Raw genomic sequence first — 15,948 nt, forward strand, 5'->3', positions numbered from 1 at the left:
CCCACAGTATTATATCACTGTTAGTTATTCTGGTGGAAGAGAGATTAAAATCAATAAGTAGGAGGAGTGAACTGAGTAGTTTGGAAGAGCCAATGTGAGAGCTGATGAAGTGTCCTTCCTTTAAATGTATGGGAGGGTAAAATGCAAAATGCCAAGAGGCTCATTATCCAAAATGCAAAGCGTATTGTTTCAAATCAGTTGCTCCAATATTACTTTAAGGAAGTGAAGAGTATGCATAAACTGGTTGAACAAAATACAAATAAAATGTCCATTGTGCAAGCCGGCTTGGTCACATTGATATCTCCATTCAAGAAGGTGATTTTGCTTTCTTACTTCCTGGCAGGTGTGTCCAGAAATATCACACTTCCGATTGCATGAGTTCTGTTTTCATGAGTGATTAAAAGTCTGTTCAGTAAGGTATTTTATGTTCTTCCGCAATAATATGTGCACAAATACATTTCAGTTTGTTGCAGAAAGAACAAGAAGAAATTCACTTGCACCATTCCGTGGCTGAATTGAAGGAAAACAACAGATTACTGGAAGATCACAGATTTTTCCTCAATAAAACTGTGCATGACAAAAATGAGGAGAACAAAAGGTAAACAGGAGAGATGACACAAGGAACTGCAGATGCATGAATCTTGCACAGAACACAAAATGCTGGACTAACTCAGCGGTCAGGCAGCATAATCATTGAGTTACTCCGGTACTTTGTGTTCTACAAATAGAAGAGGTCTTTGTATTGTAATACTTTGACCATTGGCATATTCCTGGTGACAGTAAAGTTTATTCTATTATGGCCAACTAATTGCAATTGATTGATTTTTAATTTTGTTTTCTGTTGCAATGACCATATCTAGGAAATAATTGCTCTATGACAGAGTTTCTTTGCGATAACTCGGAGTTTATTACATTAATAATTTCAGAAGCAAATGACTTTGCAAACTATGAAATAAATATGATAACATCTTTTAATTATCATTCAATGCTGATTGATTAACTGTGGTGCAATTAAAATATTTTAACATTAATTAAAGATGTGCTAGTTAATTTGGCATTTCCAGATGTACAAACCTAAGATATTATTTTATGCTTGTTATACCAGCAGTCCACAATTTATGTTCAGAATCCAAATATATATTTAATAATTATGATCAGCTACCATGTTTGTTTAGCTGGTTAGTTAGCAGTCTTTTTGCAAGATGATTGAAACAAAAATGAAATTACAATGACAATAGCATCTTTTCTTTTTGTATTATTTATAGAGTCATAGAGTGGTACAGTGTGGAAACAGGCCCTTCGGCCTAACTTACCCACACCGGCCAACCTATCCCAGCTACACTAGTCCCACCTGCCTGCGTTTGGTCCATATCTCTCCAAACCTGTTTTATCAATTTATTCAGGTGTATGACTTTTGATCAATGATTCAGTGGGCAAATTATCATTCACAAATTTAAAAAAAAATTATGTATAACCAATCACTCATTAAACCATTTTTCCATTTATGTTTTTCTTTATGTATGCACATTATTTTTGAGGCTACTGAAAAAAATAGCGAGTAACTAACCAGTGATTGTACCCAAATGTTTGGTTAAAAGTTTACCAAATAATTGAAACAAACATATTTATAATCGATGCTTTATTTGTGACGGTACGCATCAAAACACCATATGGGTACCTCTAAAAGGTTGAAAAATAGATTTTCAACTTTTTAGAATTTTTAATATTTTTGGTTATTAATTTATTAAATTCGAAATTGAATGGTCACAAATTCAAAACAGAAGCGGGGAGTATATTGATGTAAAATAATTGTTGATAAAGTTTAATTGTTAATAGCTTAATTTTTAATTGATACTAGACCAAGTGCAGACCCGTTGGGTCTGTTCCCCTAACGTGTGATTGTGGGGAGGGGGGGGGGCTTGGGGGGCGGCATGCGGCGTCACACACACTGACTACCCCCCCGCACATATGCTAACTACCTGGAGGGGAGGGGCGGCATGCGGCATCACACACACTGACTACCCCCCTTGGCACGTCTTGAGAGGGGGGTAGAGAATGAGGGTAGAGAGAGAATGGGGAGAGACAGAGAGAAAGGGCAGAAGAGGGGCAAGAAACAGTGGGAGAGGGGGGTGGAAGGGAGGAGGAGAGGGAGGGGTGGGTGAGGGGGGAGGGAGGGGGTAGAGGGGGGGAAGGGAAGGGGTAGAGGGGGAAGAAGGGAAGGAGGACGGGGGGAAGGGAAGGGGGAGAGGTGGGGGGAAGGTGGGGAGGGGATGGGGTGGAAAAAAGGGGGTAGGGGAGGGGTGGAGGGGAGAGAGGGAGGGTGGGGGAGGGCAGGGGGGGTGGGGGGGTGGGGGAGAGGAATGGGGGAGAGAGAGAGGGAGGGAGAGAGAGAGGGAGGGGGGTAGAGAGGGAGGGGGGTAGAGAGAGAGATGACCTGGCAGGCTGGGTGGGCGGGGCCAGGAAGCAGGTGGGAGGGCAGGGTTGGGCGGGGCCAGGAGGCAGTTGGGCCAGGTGCAAAGGCATTGTGAGGGCAGCAGCTGGGCACACACACTAACTCCCCCCTCCCACCCCCCCCCCCCCCCCCCCCACACACACACACACACAGAGCGGGTCCAATCTAAGCTGTCAATGAAGACAGCACATTTATTTTTTTTAAACTGTCTTGGAAATTAAAAGTTAATTTTAAGAATTAGTGATTTTAAGTGAGAAATAATTCAATTCAATTCAATGAAAAACAATATAATAAACAACCGGGCTGGTGGGGTGGGGGGGGGGGCAGGAAGCAGTGGGGGGGGGGGGCAGGAAGCAGTGGGGGGGGGGGGGGGGGGTTGGGCGGGGCCAGGAGGCAGTTGGGCCAGGTGCAAAGTCATTGTGAGGTCAGCAGCTGGGCAATCTTAATATTTTTTTTAAATGTCAGTTTGGTTTAAATTTTAGTAAATATCTGAGAAATAATTGACCAAATTGATAGAGGATTGGATTTTTGAAATCATAAGGAAATTTTCTACCAGAAGATGTACAAATTTCACTGTTATTGTAACATCAGCAGCTGGGCAGCGGTCAGATTAAAAAAAGGTCAGATTGGTCAACAATTTAAATAAAAAAGTCAGGAAAATAATGTACCAAATGTACAGAGGAGTTGATTTCTAAATTCACGAGGAAAATCTCTACTGAAATATGTAAAAACATTCCCGTTTTGGCGTCTGGTTTTCGAGGAGATACGTTTCATATGCAAAATGACACACGCACGCACACACACACACACACACACACACACACACACACACACACACACACACACACACACACACACACACACACACGTGACACACACATGTGACACACACACAATAGATATGATAGATACCTCCTGGTATATTTTTGTCTACAAAAATGCACTGTTATGTGATGCATATGTCAGCAGTAAAGAAGATATTAATGCAAAACTAAGGGCACACAATAGATGTAACTACAATAGGCCAGAACCTGCTGCCAGTTACAAGGTTCCTGTGAATGTTACTATTCTGTGTGATAAGTCTGACTTGCTATTCACAAAATTATGTTGGCAACATGCTGGTAATCCTGATACTAAATGGTGAGGACCTGTATGACTGGAGAATGTTGTGCATGTGATGCCATCACCTGGGCCTATGGATAGGGGAGGTGATTCACGACACGTGCCACCCGTGAAACAATTGCAAATGTAATTTGCACATAGGAGATTAGTGGGCAAAATTAGGGCACATGGTATTGGAGGTAGAGTGCTGACATGGGTAGAGAAGTGGTTGGCAGATAGGAAACAAAGAGTAGGGATTAACGGGTCACTTTCAGAATGGCAGGCAGTGACTAGTGGAGTACCGCAAGGCTCGGTGCTGGGACCGCAGCTATTTACAATATGCATCAATGATTTTGATGAAGGGATTCAAAGTAACATTAGCAAATTTGCAGATGACACAAAGCTGGGAGGCAGTGTGAACTGTGAGGAGGATGCGATGAGAATGCAGGGTGACTTGGACAGGTTGGGGGAGTGGGCAGAAGCATGGCAGATGAAGTTTAATTCTGATAAATGTGAGGTTATCCACTTTGGTAGCAAAAACAGGAAGGCAGATTACTATCTAAATGGCGTCAAGTTGGGAAAAGGGGAAGTACAACGGGATCTGGGGGTCCTTGTACATCTGTCTATGGAAGTAAGCATGCAGGTACAGCAGGCAGTGAATAAAGCGAATGGTATGTTGGCCTTTATAACAAGAGGAATCGAATATAGGAGCAAAGAGGTCCTTCTGCAGTTGTACAGAGCCCTAGTGAGACCACACCTGGAGTATTGTGTGCAGTTTTGGTCCCCTAATTTGAGGAAGGACATTCTTGCTATTGAGGGAGTGCAGCGTAGGTTTACAAGGTTAATTCCCGGGATGGCGGGACTGTCATATGCTGAGAGAATGGAACAGCTGGGCTTGTACACTCTGCAGTTTAGAAGGATGAGAGCGGATCTCATTGAAACATATAAGATTGTTAAGGGCTTGGACACACTAGAGGCAGAAAACATGTTCCTGATGTTGGGGGAGTCCAGAACCAGGGGCTACAGTTTAAGAATAAGGATTAAGCCATTTAAAACGGAGACGAGGAAACACTTTTTCTCACAGAGAGTGGTGAGTCTGTGGAATTCTCTGCCTCAGAGGGCGGTGGAGGCAGGTTCTCTGGATGCTTTCAAGAGAGAGCTAGATGGGGCTCTTAAAAATAGCAGAGTCAGGGGATATGGGGAGAAGGCAGGAACGGGGTACTGATTGGGGATGATCAGCCATGATCACATTGAATGGCGGTGCTGGCTCGAAGGGCCAAATGGCCTACTGCTGCACCTATTGTCTATTGTCTATTGTCCATTGTCTATTGGAATAACGACAGCTGGCTAAACTGACTTTCAAACTTGCCAAATGGGGAATGTTTTTGATTTTCAAAAACATTCAAATACTATTTGAAATTAAGTGAACAATGAACTTTTAAAGTTAAAAAAGTAAATTAAATAACTTGAAAACATTAAAAAAAAAATGTGAATGTACTTATACTTGTCCCTTGTATTTTTTGCTGTTCCTTGAGATGAATTGACTCACTATGCCTCTGATAGGTTTAACCCAGGATCTAAGCAGATTTGGCAGGTGCTGGGGAATTGTAACAAGTTCTGTTTCTGCTGCTGAACTCCACAAGGGTTCCAGAAACGGGCATTATGGGGAAATTGCTAATAAATTGCAGCCTGCAAGTTTGTAATCCATGCAAGAGCACCAAATTTTGAGTCGACTATGTCAAGAAATCCTGAAAGTTAAACATGGAAATGCTACAATTTGTCAGCATGTCCGACATTCATTTTGATGTTAGCTCAGATTTTAATTTTAGACGTAGTGGGAAAGGTGGTATTATTGAAGGAGAAACCAGAAGCAGTAAACAAGATAAGCAAATGTGAAAGAGCCAATGATAGATTTGCCACAGAAGGACATAACAGAAGTTAACAAATGCAAGACTGAGTAGAACAATAAGGAATAATTAAATAAATTGAAATTTGGTGAACATAATTTGATCCCAGTACTGGTGCTTTCAGGAATATGTTTACAACACACACCTTTCTCCACAATCAGCATTCTTTGAAAACCATGACATTTCATCGAGTCACAATGAACATTGGAGATTATAGACATGTACATGATGCAAAACATATAGTAAAATAAATGAGATGCGTGATTTTCTGGTTAATTGTCCATTCGTTTTCTAATATTTACCAGGCTTCTTCACAAATATCATAACCTAAAGGAGGAGGCTGCAAAGCAAGCCAGATCCTGTGAGGTGAACATCACAGACCTAAAGACAAAGCTGCAGGATGCAAGAGAACAAGTGGCCACACTCAGCCAGTATAAGAAGATTTATGAAGAGCTTCAAGAGGGTAAAACCTGCATCCTCTATATTGCAACACCATTTTCTTTTATGAAAGGGAAATTCTTAATCTCCCTTTTATAATGGACGAGAAATTTGAGGCAATAAATAAAACTTAAATGGAATGATTGATATAAAATGATGAAATCTATGGCCAGGGTGGAGGGTCGGATTACTTTTTTTGCTGTGTTAGCTTTGCTGGCTTCCAGGTGTTCACCTTTGATCTGGCTTCAGGCAACATTTTCTGAACAGGTTTTTTGACATAAACTATGGCAGATCTGAAACATTCAGACACTCCAAAGTGTGACTGAAAATATCAGTTATATTTAACTTTCACAAAATGATTAGTTTGTTGGAAAAATGTAAATAATTTATTTAATTTGCTGAAGCTTTCAGGATCACACCAATGTTTTGGAACTGAAATCAAAAGTCAAAGCACTTAAAGCCCCGAAGGTCTCAGTAACATGCATTCAATAATGTTACTTCAAAATGACTTTCCTGTTTGAACATTTATATAATTTGTGCTCTCTATCTTTAGCACCCTCTGATATTTAAAATGTTATAAGATTTTAAAATTTCAGGCGATTTTAATAAGCATAACATCCCATAACATTTCCAACAAATACATATTTTTAATGGAAATACAGAGAAAAGTTAATGTTAGAAAAAAATGCTGTAATGATTAGTCATAGTCATAGAGTGATACATTGTGGAAACAGGCCCTTCAGCCCAACTTGCCCACACCGGCCAACAATGTCCCAGCTACACACAAAATGCTGGAGTAACTCAGCAGGTCAGGCAGCATCTCTGGAGAGAAGGAATGGGTGACGTTTTGGGTCGAGACCCTTCTTCAGAATGTCCCAGCTACACTAGTCCCACTTGCCTGCGCTTGGTCCATATCCCTCCAAACCTGTCCTATCCATATACCTATCTGTGTCTTAAATTCTTTAGCATTTCTAAAGCAATTGATGAGCAACCGAAAGGATATAAATGTTGATCCAGTTGTGGAATGGGAGCATTTGACTGAGGTGGTCCTGCACATGTTAGCAACCTTTGCAATAAAACATTGCATTTTTACATTTTTAATAGGGGTGGGATCTACTGGGGTGATATGACACTGATAAAGGCAATGTAATGTTAAATACTTGTTGGACCAAATGAATTTAAAGACTTAAGGGGCTGTCCCACTGTACGAGCTAATTCAAGAGTTCTTCCGAGTTTCCCCTGATTCGAACTCGGAGAATTATGGTAACAGCCGCTCGTAGGTACTCGGGTCTCTTGTGGACATTTTTCAACATGTTGAAAAATCTTCACGAGTCTTCACGAGCTTACCGCATTTCCTGAGTACCTGCCGTTAGCGTTACGAGCCGCTAAGAGATGTCCTGAGCTCCAACGTACCCGCTACGTACATTCTACGTGCTTACCACGAGTTTGATTTTTTTTTTAACTCGGGAGAGCTCCTGAATGACCTCGTACAGTGGGACAGGCCCTTTAGTAAACACAGCATAATGTCAGAACATAACCAAGCAAAAAAATTAAATTGAAGGAAAGGCTACCAAGGATTTCTAACTCACTGTTAATTTCCCCACTCCTTTTCACTGTTGTGTTTAAGTATGTCTCAAATTTTAAAAGAATACTCAGAAAATGCTGCATTGATACAAAGTAAGTTTTTATGAGTGAAATGCAAATATCACTCTGAATGGTAAAATGGGATCAAAAATATATTCTGTGGAAGGACTGGTGCTCACAATTGGGTGACTTTCTGTTTTATGCTAAAGGTTTAGCCATATGGGAAGCTCAGAGAAAATTGGATCTTAGGGCTCAAACCACATCACAGTTCAGGTGGTTGTGCTGCAGGTATCCAGGCAGGTAAAGGTCTAGCTTCCATTTTATTAATTAGTTTGAATGACAACATTTTGATAAGGAATAGAGGGGAGCTTTCATTGCCTTCAACCATTTATAGAAATCGTTGAATAGGTTTGAGAGGGTTGGAGTAAGCCATGACAGAGCATACAGCACAAAGTTTATTGGGCATTGTGTAGGAAGGTAGCATGCATTGGGAGTATTATTGGTGATGGAGGGGTTGGATATGAAGGTGGGAGACCAAAGTGTGCTGTTGGAAGATCAGGAGTTTTGTTTGGATTGGTTTGGCTGCTTGTGCTTTATGCTCTGTCATGGCTTGCATCAATCGTCTCAAACATAAGGAGGGATTTCCATTAATGGTTGAAGGCAATGAAAAGTCCGCTCCAAAAACTAAAGGTATAGAGTCAATCAGCACCAGCTGTCCTTGATCGATAATGCCATTCATGATATTGGAGCCTATAGATAGGCATATAAATAAATATATAGCACCTTGTGTACTCTGAACATTAAAACAAATGTAATGAAATGAAAGCATAAATGGTTATATGCTTTCGGCTTAGCAAAATTGGCAAGTATTAAGCATTCATCATGATCACAGTGCATGTTTTCAAGTATTATCACATTCAGACTCTATTATTAGGTTATCATTACATTGCTCATTATTGTGCATCAATGGGCTGCTTTTCCTGTATAAAACTACTGACTGCATTTCAAAGGTACTTCCCTGAGTGGAATATAACTAGCATTCAAAAAAGAGTTGAAAGTACTATTTTATGCAGGTTCTTTCTCCTTTCTTCATACAAGAGTAGAAGTATGCATGGTAACATGAAGCATAGGAGGTGGTAGGACATTAAATGCTGCAAGAAGATTGCCTTAACTGATCATCTTCAGGGCCGGATTTACGTATAAACTTCACAAGCTTAAGCCTAGTGCCTCAAGATCTAGGGGGGCCTCGGCAGGGCCGGATTTACCTACAGACCTCATAGGTTGAAGCCTAGGGCCACAAAATCGAGGGGGCCTCCGGCCAAGGTGTTTTTTTCCCAGAGTAAAAAAAATCCAGAGAAAAAAAAATTGGAGCGCAATCAGCGTTTCTCCACTTTGACGGAAATTACCCGAAATTCTGGTTCTGGCCGCTGGAGGTTTTGGGGAAATAAATTGTGACCATCCGCGCCTGCGCAGTTGGGGGAAGCCGGTGACACAGTAGCAACGCAAAATGACGCTGTCTCTCCGCGCATGCGCAGTGGGCCCGGCCGGGTTCAGATCTCCATTTGCACTGCACACAATCACCTCAATGCCTCGTGTCTACTCCAGGTAAGTAGTGGAATATTGTGTTGTGGGAGTGCCCGTTTCTCCGGCCCGGGGGGGGGGGGGGGGGGGGGGCTGTGGTGTCTGTGGTGCAGAGTCGGAGCCTCGCTGCGTGGGAGGGAGAGAGAGGGGGAGGCTGGGAGAGAGAGGGGGGGATGTGAGAGGGGGAAAGGGGGGGATGTGAGAGGAGGAAAGGGGGGGTTGAGCAGAGGGGGAAGAGAGGGAGGGGAGGAGGAGAGAGAGAGGGGGGAGGGGGAGAGAGAGAGGGGGGAGGGGGAGAGAGAGAGGGGAAGAGGGGGAGAGAGAGAGAGAGATGGGGAGGGAGAGAGGTGGAGGGAGAGGGAGGGGAAGGAGGAGGGGGGAGAGAGAAAGGGGGCTTATCTTTAGTGAGATTGCAAAATTAATGTAGGTTTTAGAGCAATTATATTTTCTCCTTCATATGAATAATATCAAACAATTGGAACTGCTTTCTTTTCCTTGATAACAATACTGAAAAATATGAATTCCATAGTTTGCAACTTTCATTTTGCATCATATTTTTAAGGTGCACACACTAACACATTCGAACAGTAACAGGCAATCAAATCAACACACAAACATTTTCTAAAAAAAGGTTTTATTTACTGCAAGTTGCAGAATTTTATTTGTGTTTGCATGCTCCTTTATAACATTTTACATAACATTTTACAGTACAACTTGATTATTCAAACAAGGACAGCTTCAATTCTTGATTTAAAAAAATGTATACGACAATGATCTCAATCATCCCATTCCAACCACTCATTACTCTTGACTCAACCAAAATTATTTCTGAAATATTGGTCATAAATTTGGTGCAAAAATGCTCCAAAATAAGGCTCAGAATACACCAGAGAGCATCTAAAACCCCAGAGCTTCCAGGGTCCTTAAGCGGGCCCTGGACCGCGGCCGCAAGGGTCTTTAATAATAATGATAATAAATTTTATTTATGGGCGCCTTTCAAGAGTCTCAAGGACACCTTACAAAAATTGAGCATGTAGAGGAAAAACATGTAAGGGGAATGAAATAAATAGTAGAGACATGACTAGTACACAAAGTAAAGACAGAATTCAATACAAAACACAGTATGAGGCAATTAATGCACAGATGAAAAGGGACGGGGACGTGGGGCTAAGGATAGGCAAAGGTGAAGAGATGGGTCTTGAGGCGGGACTGGAAGATGGTGAGGGACACAGAATTGCGGATCAGTTGGGGGAGGGAGTTCCAGAGCCTGGGAGCTGCCCTGGAGAAGGCTCTGTCCCCAAAACTGCGGAGGTTGGACTTGTGGATGGAGAGGAGACCGGCTGATGTGGATCTGAGGGACCGTGAGGGTTGGTAGGGGGAGAGGAGGTCAGTGAGATATGGGGGGGCCAGATGGTGGAGGGCTTTGTAGGTGAGGACCAGGATTTTGTAGGTGATCCGGTGGGAGATGGGAAGCCAGTGAAGTTTTTTGAGGACTGGAGTGATGTGATGCCAGGATTTGGTGTGGGTGATGAGTCGGGCGGCTGCGTTCTGGACCAGTTGGAGTCGGTTGATGTAGGTGGAGCTGATGCCAAGGAGAAGTGAGTTGCAATAGTCCAGTCGGGAGGAGATGAAGGCATGGATGAGTCTTTCAGCAGCAGGCGGTGTGAGAGAGGGTCTGAGTTTGGCGATGTTGCGGAGATGAAAGAAGGAGGTTTTAATGACATGGCGGATGTGAGGCTCAAGGGAGAGGGTGGAATCAAAGATCACGCCAAGGTTGCGGGCCTGGGGAGATGGGGAGACAGTGGTGCCGTCGATGGTGAGAGTGGGGTTATTGATTTTGCTGAGTGTGGCTTTGGAGCCTATGAGGAGGAATTCTGTCTTATCGCTGTTGAGTTTGAGGAAATTATGTTGCATCCAGGTTTTTATAGCTGACAAACAGGAGTTGATATGGGAGAGGGGGGGGTTGTGGGGGGATTTGGTGCCAAGGTAAATCTGGGTGTCATCAGCGTAACAGTGGAAGTCCAGATTGAAGTGGCGGAGTATCTGACCAAGGGGGAGGATGTAGATGATGAAGAGGAGGGGGCCGAGTACGGAGCCTTGGGGAACGCCTTGAGTGACTGCGGCTGTAGCAGAGGTGTGGTTGTGGAGAGAGATGAAGTGGGATCTGTTGGAAAGGTAGGAACGGAGCCAGCTGTGTGCAGAGCCTTCAATGCCGATGTCTTTGAGTCTGGTGAGCAGGATGTTTTGGTTCACTGTATCGAAGGCTGCGCTCATGTCGAGGAGGATGAGGTTGTTGAGGGAACCTGTGTCAGCAGAGGTGAGGAGGTCGTTGAGGACTTTGAGGAGAGCAGTTTCTGTGCTATGGAGGGGGCGAAAGCCAGATTGGAGGGGTTCAAGTAGGTTATACGCAAGGAGGTGGGAATGAAGTTGCGACGCAACGATACGCTCCAGGGTTTTTGAAAGAAAGGGGAGGTTTGAGATTGGGCGGTAGTTAATGAGAGAGGAGGGATCAAGACCAGGTTTCTTTAAGATTGGTGTAACGGCAGCAGTTTTGAAAGCGGAGGGGACAATTCCTTGGGACAATGAGGAGTTGAAGAGATTAGTGAGGTAGGGGCAGAGAACGGGGAGGTAGGACTTCAACAGGGGAGTGGGGAGAGGGTCGAGGGAGCAGGTAGTGGGTTTGGAAGAGCTGATGAGTTTGGAGATTTCAATAGGGGTGACCAGGTCAAACTGGGAGAGGAAGCAGTGTGGAGGAGGGGTAAGGAGGTCAGTGGAGATGTTGAAAGGAGGGGCCTTGGTAGGTGGTGGAGTAGATGCTGGGGAGTCGGGTACAGGGTCTTTCAGCTTAGCGCTTGTGATATGCTGCGCTGAGTGCACTTATTTCACATAAATTTTTTGTAATCCTGCCACGCCACCCCCCTTTTTGAAAAGCTTCGTACGGGCCTGGTGTATAATATTTTTGACACTGTCATAGGCTTTTCTTACATATGCTATCACAATGCACTATAGTCTCTAAACCAGTGGTTCCCAACCTTTTTTAGTTCATGGCCCCCTTAGGCTCTTTAATTTTTCTGTGGCCCCCCCCCCCCCCGACTTTATTAACGGAAAAAAATGGCCCCCTTCATTGAACCTGTGGCCCCCTAAATCCCCAAATTTTTCTGTGGCCCCCTAAATCCCCAAATTTTTCTGTGGCCCCCCCCTGAAATTTACCATGGCCCCAGGTTGGGAATCACTGCTCTAAACAACACTTCAGTAATTTTCCTTGCCCTTCATTTCAGAATAATTGTGTTTTAAGCCGATAACCTGACACTAGCACTGGCAATAAATAAAAAAAGCTCAGCTTTCCAGCTCTTATCTCATTGGCCACACTTGGCTGCACATCTGTGTCAACCTGGTGGACTCTTCCATCTTCCTCTCGTCGTGGGGGTGGGGGATTGGGAGGGGCCTCACAAGTGGAATAGCCTAGGGCCTCTCTTCATCTAAATCCGGCCCTGATCATCTTGTAGAACTTTATGGCACATACAGGTACAGGAGAAAACACAACCTCATATATATTAACTGAGAGGGTTGATTTGAGTTGCAGGAGTGAGCACAAGGTGCAATACTGAGGAAAGGGCAACACATGGAATCAGACAAGATATAACCTAGGGCTCAACAAAGCGGTGCAGCCAGTAGAGCTGCTGCCTCACAGTACCAGACACCCGGATTCAATCCCGTTTTCGGGTACTGTGGTGTTTGCACGTTCTCCCTGTGGCCGCGTGAATTTCTTTCGGGTACTCCGGTTTCCTCCCACATACCAAAGATGTGCGGGTTTGTAGGTAACCTGGCCGCTATAGATTTCCCTCTGTGTGTCGGGAGTGGATGCAAAAGGGGGATAACGTAGAAGTGGTGTGAACAGCTGATCGATGGTCAGTGTAGTCGCGGTGGGCCGAAGTCCTCTTTCCATGCTGTATCTTTAAACTAAACTAAACGGAGTTTCAGCAGCTGCTGAGTACAAAGACTCGTGAGTTAGCATCTGGTTATTGGTTCACTGCTGCACCGCGCTTTTGTGCTACATACCAGTGATAACTTTTTTTTTGTTTGTTTCCTATATCAAAACAAAACAAAATACTACAATGCTTCATGCTCATTGTTGCGCTTGACAGTAGAATTGACTCAAACCTATAAATGTAGGAATGTTGGAAATGTCACAGTACATTGAACACAATCTGAAAATGAAAAATAGGTTAATATTTCAGGGTGTGACCATTCATAACCTTGTTTGTTTTACAAAGGTTTTCAGTACCCTATGGAAATGAAGAGAAAGAGCCCATTGTCGACAATTTTAACAAAAACTCCTGAGAACCAAAAAGCAGCTAGAGCAGCAAGCAAAGTGAGTAATTAATATAGCGACATTTAAAAATTAATCTTTTATTTTCCGGTAACGGTTTATGGTTTAGGGTACATTTAAGCTGTTGAAGAAATAATTGGTGAACATCAAAATGTTTTCGAAAAATGAATAATTAATTTTGAAGAATGCCACATGATTGATACTGTATATTATCCTATTCTAGTAACAACACAATCTGTAATGCATCTCTGTATCTCATTAGTGTGAAAGCATTACTGCATTGCAATGAACATTTATCAACAAGATTTATAAAGATGTCTGATAGCAGTTCTTTGAATGTGCAATCTATCCCATATGTTGGAAGACAAAATAGCCTTGGCGATGATCTCTAACACCAGTTCATAAGCAATATAAATTCTAAGTGTCCCATTTGCGTCAGAGTAAACTGCCCAGGAATTAATCTCTGGCGGTTAACCCAAAGTGCAATGTGTGGTCATGTTAGCGCATTGTTCTTTATCTTAAAAATTCATTCCTTTGACTAAAATGTCTTGAATTTGAGAGAGACTGCACCTCTGTGATACAATTTCATAACATGTTTAGTGCTATCAACTGGAGATGAATGTGTATGCAAGTGTTCATAAGGAGCATTGTCTCAGTGAATGCGCTGTTTTTCTTTAGATGTGCTTGGCACAGTAGGTTACCATGCTATCTCTTTGCTCTGAAATATATTGAAGCACAGTCAAAACTGATAAGAAAAACATTTCCATTCTACTCATTTGTATGGATGCACATGGACAAAGTAGCCATTTGGTGTTCACTTCCTGAAAATTACAAAATGTTTGGAAATTAGGTTCACATAGGTGAGGCCACATTTGCAGCATTGTGTTCAGTTTTGGTCACCTTGCAATAGGAAAGATGTTGTTAAGCTGGATAGGGTGCAGAGAAGTTTTACAAGGATGTTACCAGGAGTTGAGGGCCTGAGCTACCAGGCTAGGACTTTATTCCTTCTGGCGGATTAAGTGTACAAAATCATGAGAGGAATAGAGACATAGAAAAATAGGTGCAGGAGTAGGCCATTCGGTTTTTTGAGCCAGCACCGCCATTCAATGTGATCATGGCTGATTGTCTACAATCAGTACCCCGTTCCTGCTTTTTCCCCATATCTCTTGATTCCTTTAGCCCTAAGAGCTAAATCTAACTCTCTCTAACAGAGAATCTAACAGAAATCTAACAGAGAATTCCACAGATTCACAACTCTCTGGGTGAAAACGTTTTTCCTCATCTCAGTCCTAAATGGCCTACCCCTTATTCTTAAACTGTGAATCCTGGTTCTGGACTGCCCCAACATCGGGAAATTTTTTCCTGCATCTAGCCTCCTCAATCCTTTAAGAATTTTATATGTTTCTATAAGAATTCCCTCTCATCCTTCTAAATTCCAGTGAATACAATCCCAGTCAACCCATTCTTTCATCACTAGATAGGGTAAATGCACAGCCTTTTATCCACAGTAGGGGATTCAAGAACCAGAGAGTATAGGTTTAAGGTGAGGGGAGAAAGATTTAATAGGAAGCTGAGGGGCATCTTTTTTTCACAAAAGGGGTTGGGTATATGGAACGAGCTACCAGAGGAGGTAATTGGGGTAGGTACTATCACAATATTTAAAAGGACTTCCGGTGGCGCTATGGCGGCTCAGGACGTGCGCTAAACACTGAAAAAAATCGCCGAAATCTAAACCGGACAGAATTAAAAACACTTACCGGCAGACGTTTATTGCCGCGTAAGTGACGTCAGCAGAAAGCGACTCCGGTATTTAAAATGACGCTATCCTAGACCACTGCCTAGAGTACCACGGAGGAAACGGCTAGCAGAAGGCGTGGAAGGCCCCAAAGAAGCGTCGACTTCGAGTATGGAGCACCCCAGAGAGAAAGCAGCAAGACAACCTCTGGTGGAGACATCAAATCACTACTGGGTGAGCAACTTGTGGCTGTGAAGAAGGAAATTTCAGCTGGGAAGGCAGAAATCTGTGGCAAGATTGATAAAATGGATGCCCGTATAGAGGAGATGAATTCCTCCTTGAAGGGGGAAATCCACGGGCTGGAAACCGATATCAGCCGTAAAGTTTGAGCCTATTCTTGCTTCTTCAAAAAAACAAAGCGAGGCTATTTGGGAATTAGAATCTGCTACCGCTGTAAATTCCAAGACAACACACAAGCTGATGGCTGAGCTGGAGCGTATTTCTGGGCCACTTGCCAAAGTGACTGAAAAATGTCTTGATTTAGAAGGGCGTTCTAAACGCCAGAATCTAAGGATTGTTGGAGTGAAAGAAGGAAAAGAACACGGTAAAAATCTTCAAGATTTTTTGGCCCAATTACTGCAAGATATACTTAAGTTGGATGAAAAACCTAAACTGGACCGGGCTCACAGAGCTCTGAGAGCCCGGCCAGGCAACACAGCTCCACCAAGGCAGTTGATTCTGAAGGTACATCATTGCTACGTTTTAGAAGACATTATGAAGAAAGTCGCCAACAACAGAAACCTAACTTTTGAAGGGGAAA

At 43.1% G+C, this 15,948-nt stretch overlaps 1 protein-coding gene across 2 annotated transcripts in view; it reads left to right on the forward strand.

Annotated features, from left to right (window-relative positions):
- LOC116981161 (sporulation-specific protein 15-like) overlaps positions 1-15,948 on the forward strand; it is a 247,845-nt gene that overhangs the window by 40,740 nt on the left and 191,157 nt on the right. For both annotated transcript variants that reach the window (XM_033033964.1, XM_033033965.1), the window contains exons 5-7: positions 464-598; positions 5,766-5,923; positions 13,338-13,435. In XM_033033964.1, coding sequence (XP_032889855.1) covers positions 464-598; positions 5,766-5,923; positions 13,338-13,435 — 391 coding nt within the window. The remainder of the gene's footprint in view (positions 1-463; positions 599-5,765; positions 5,924-13,337; positions 13,436-15,948) is intronic.

The sequence above is a fragment of the Amblyraja radiata genome, chromosome 15 (genome assembly GCF_010909765.2).
Source record: "Amblyraja radiata isolate CabotCenter1 chromosome 15, sAmbRad1.1.pri, whole genome shotgun sequence".
NCBI classification, from domain to species: Eukaryota; Metazoa; Chordata; class Chondrichthyes; order Rajiformes; family Rajidae; genus Amblyraja; species Amblyraja radiata.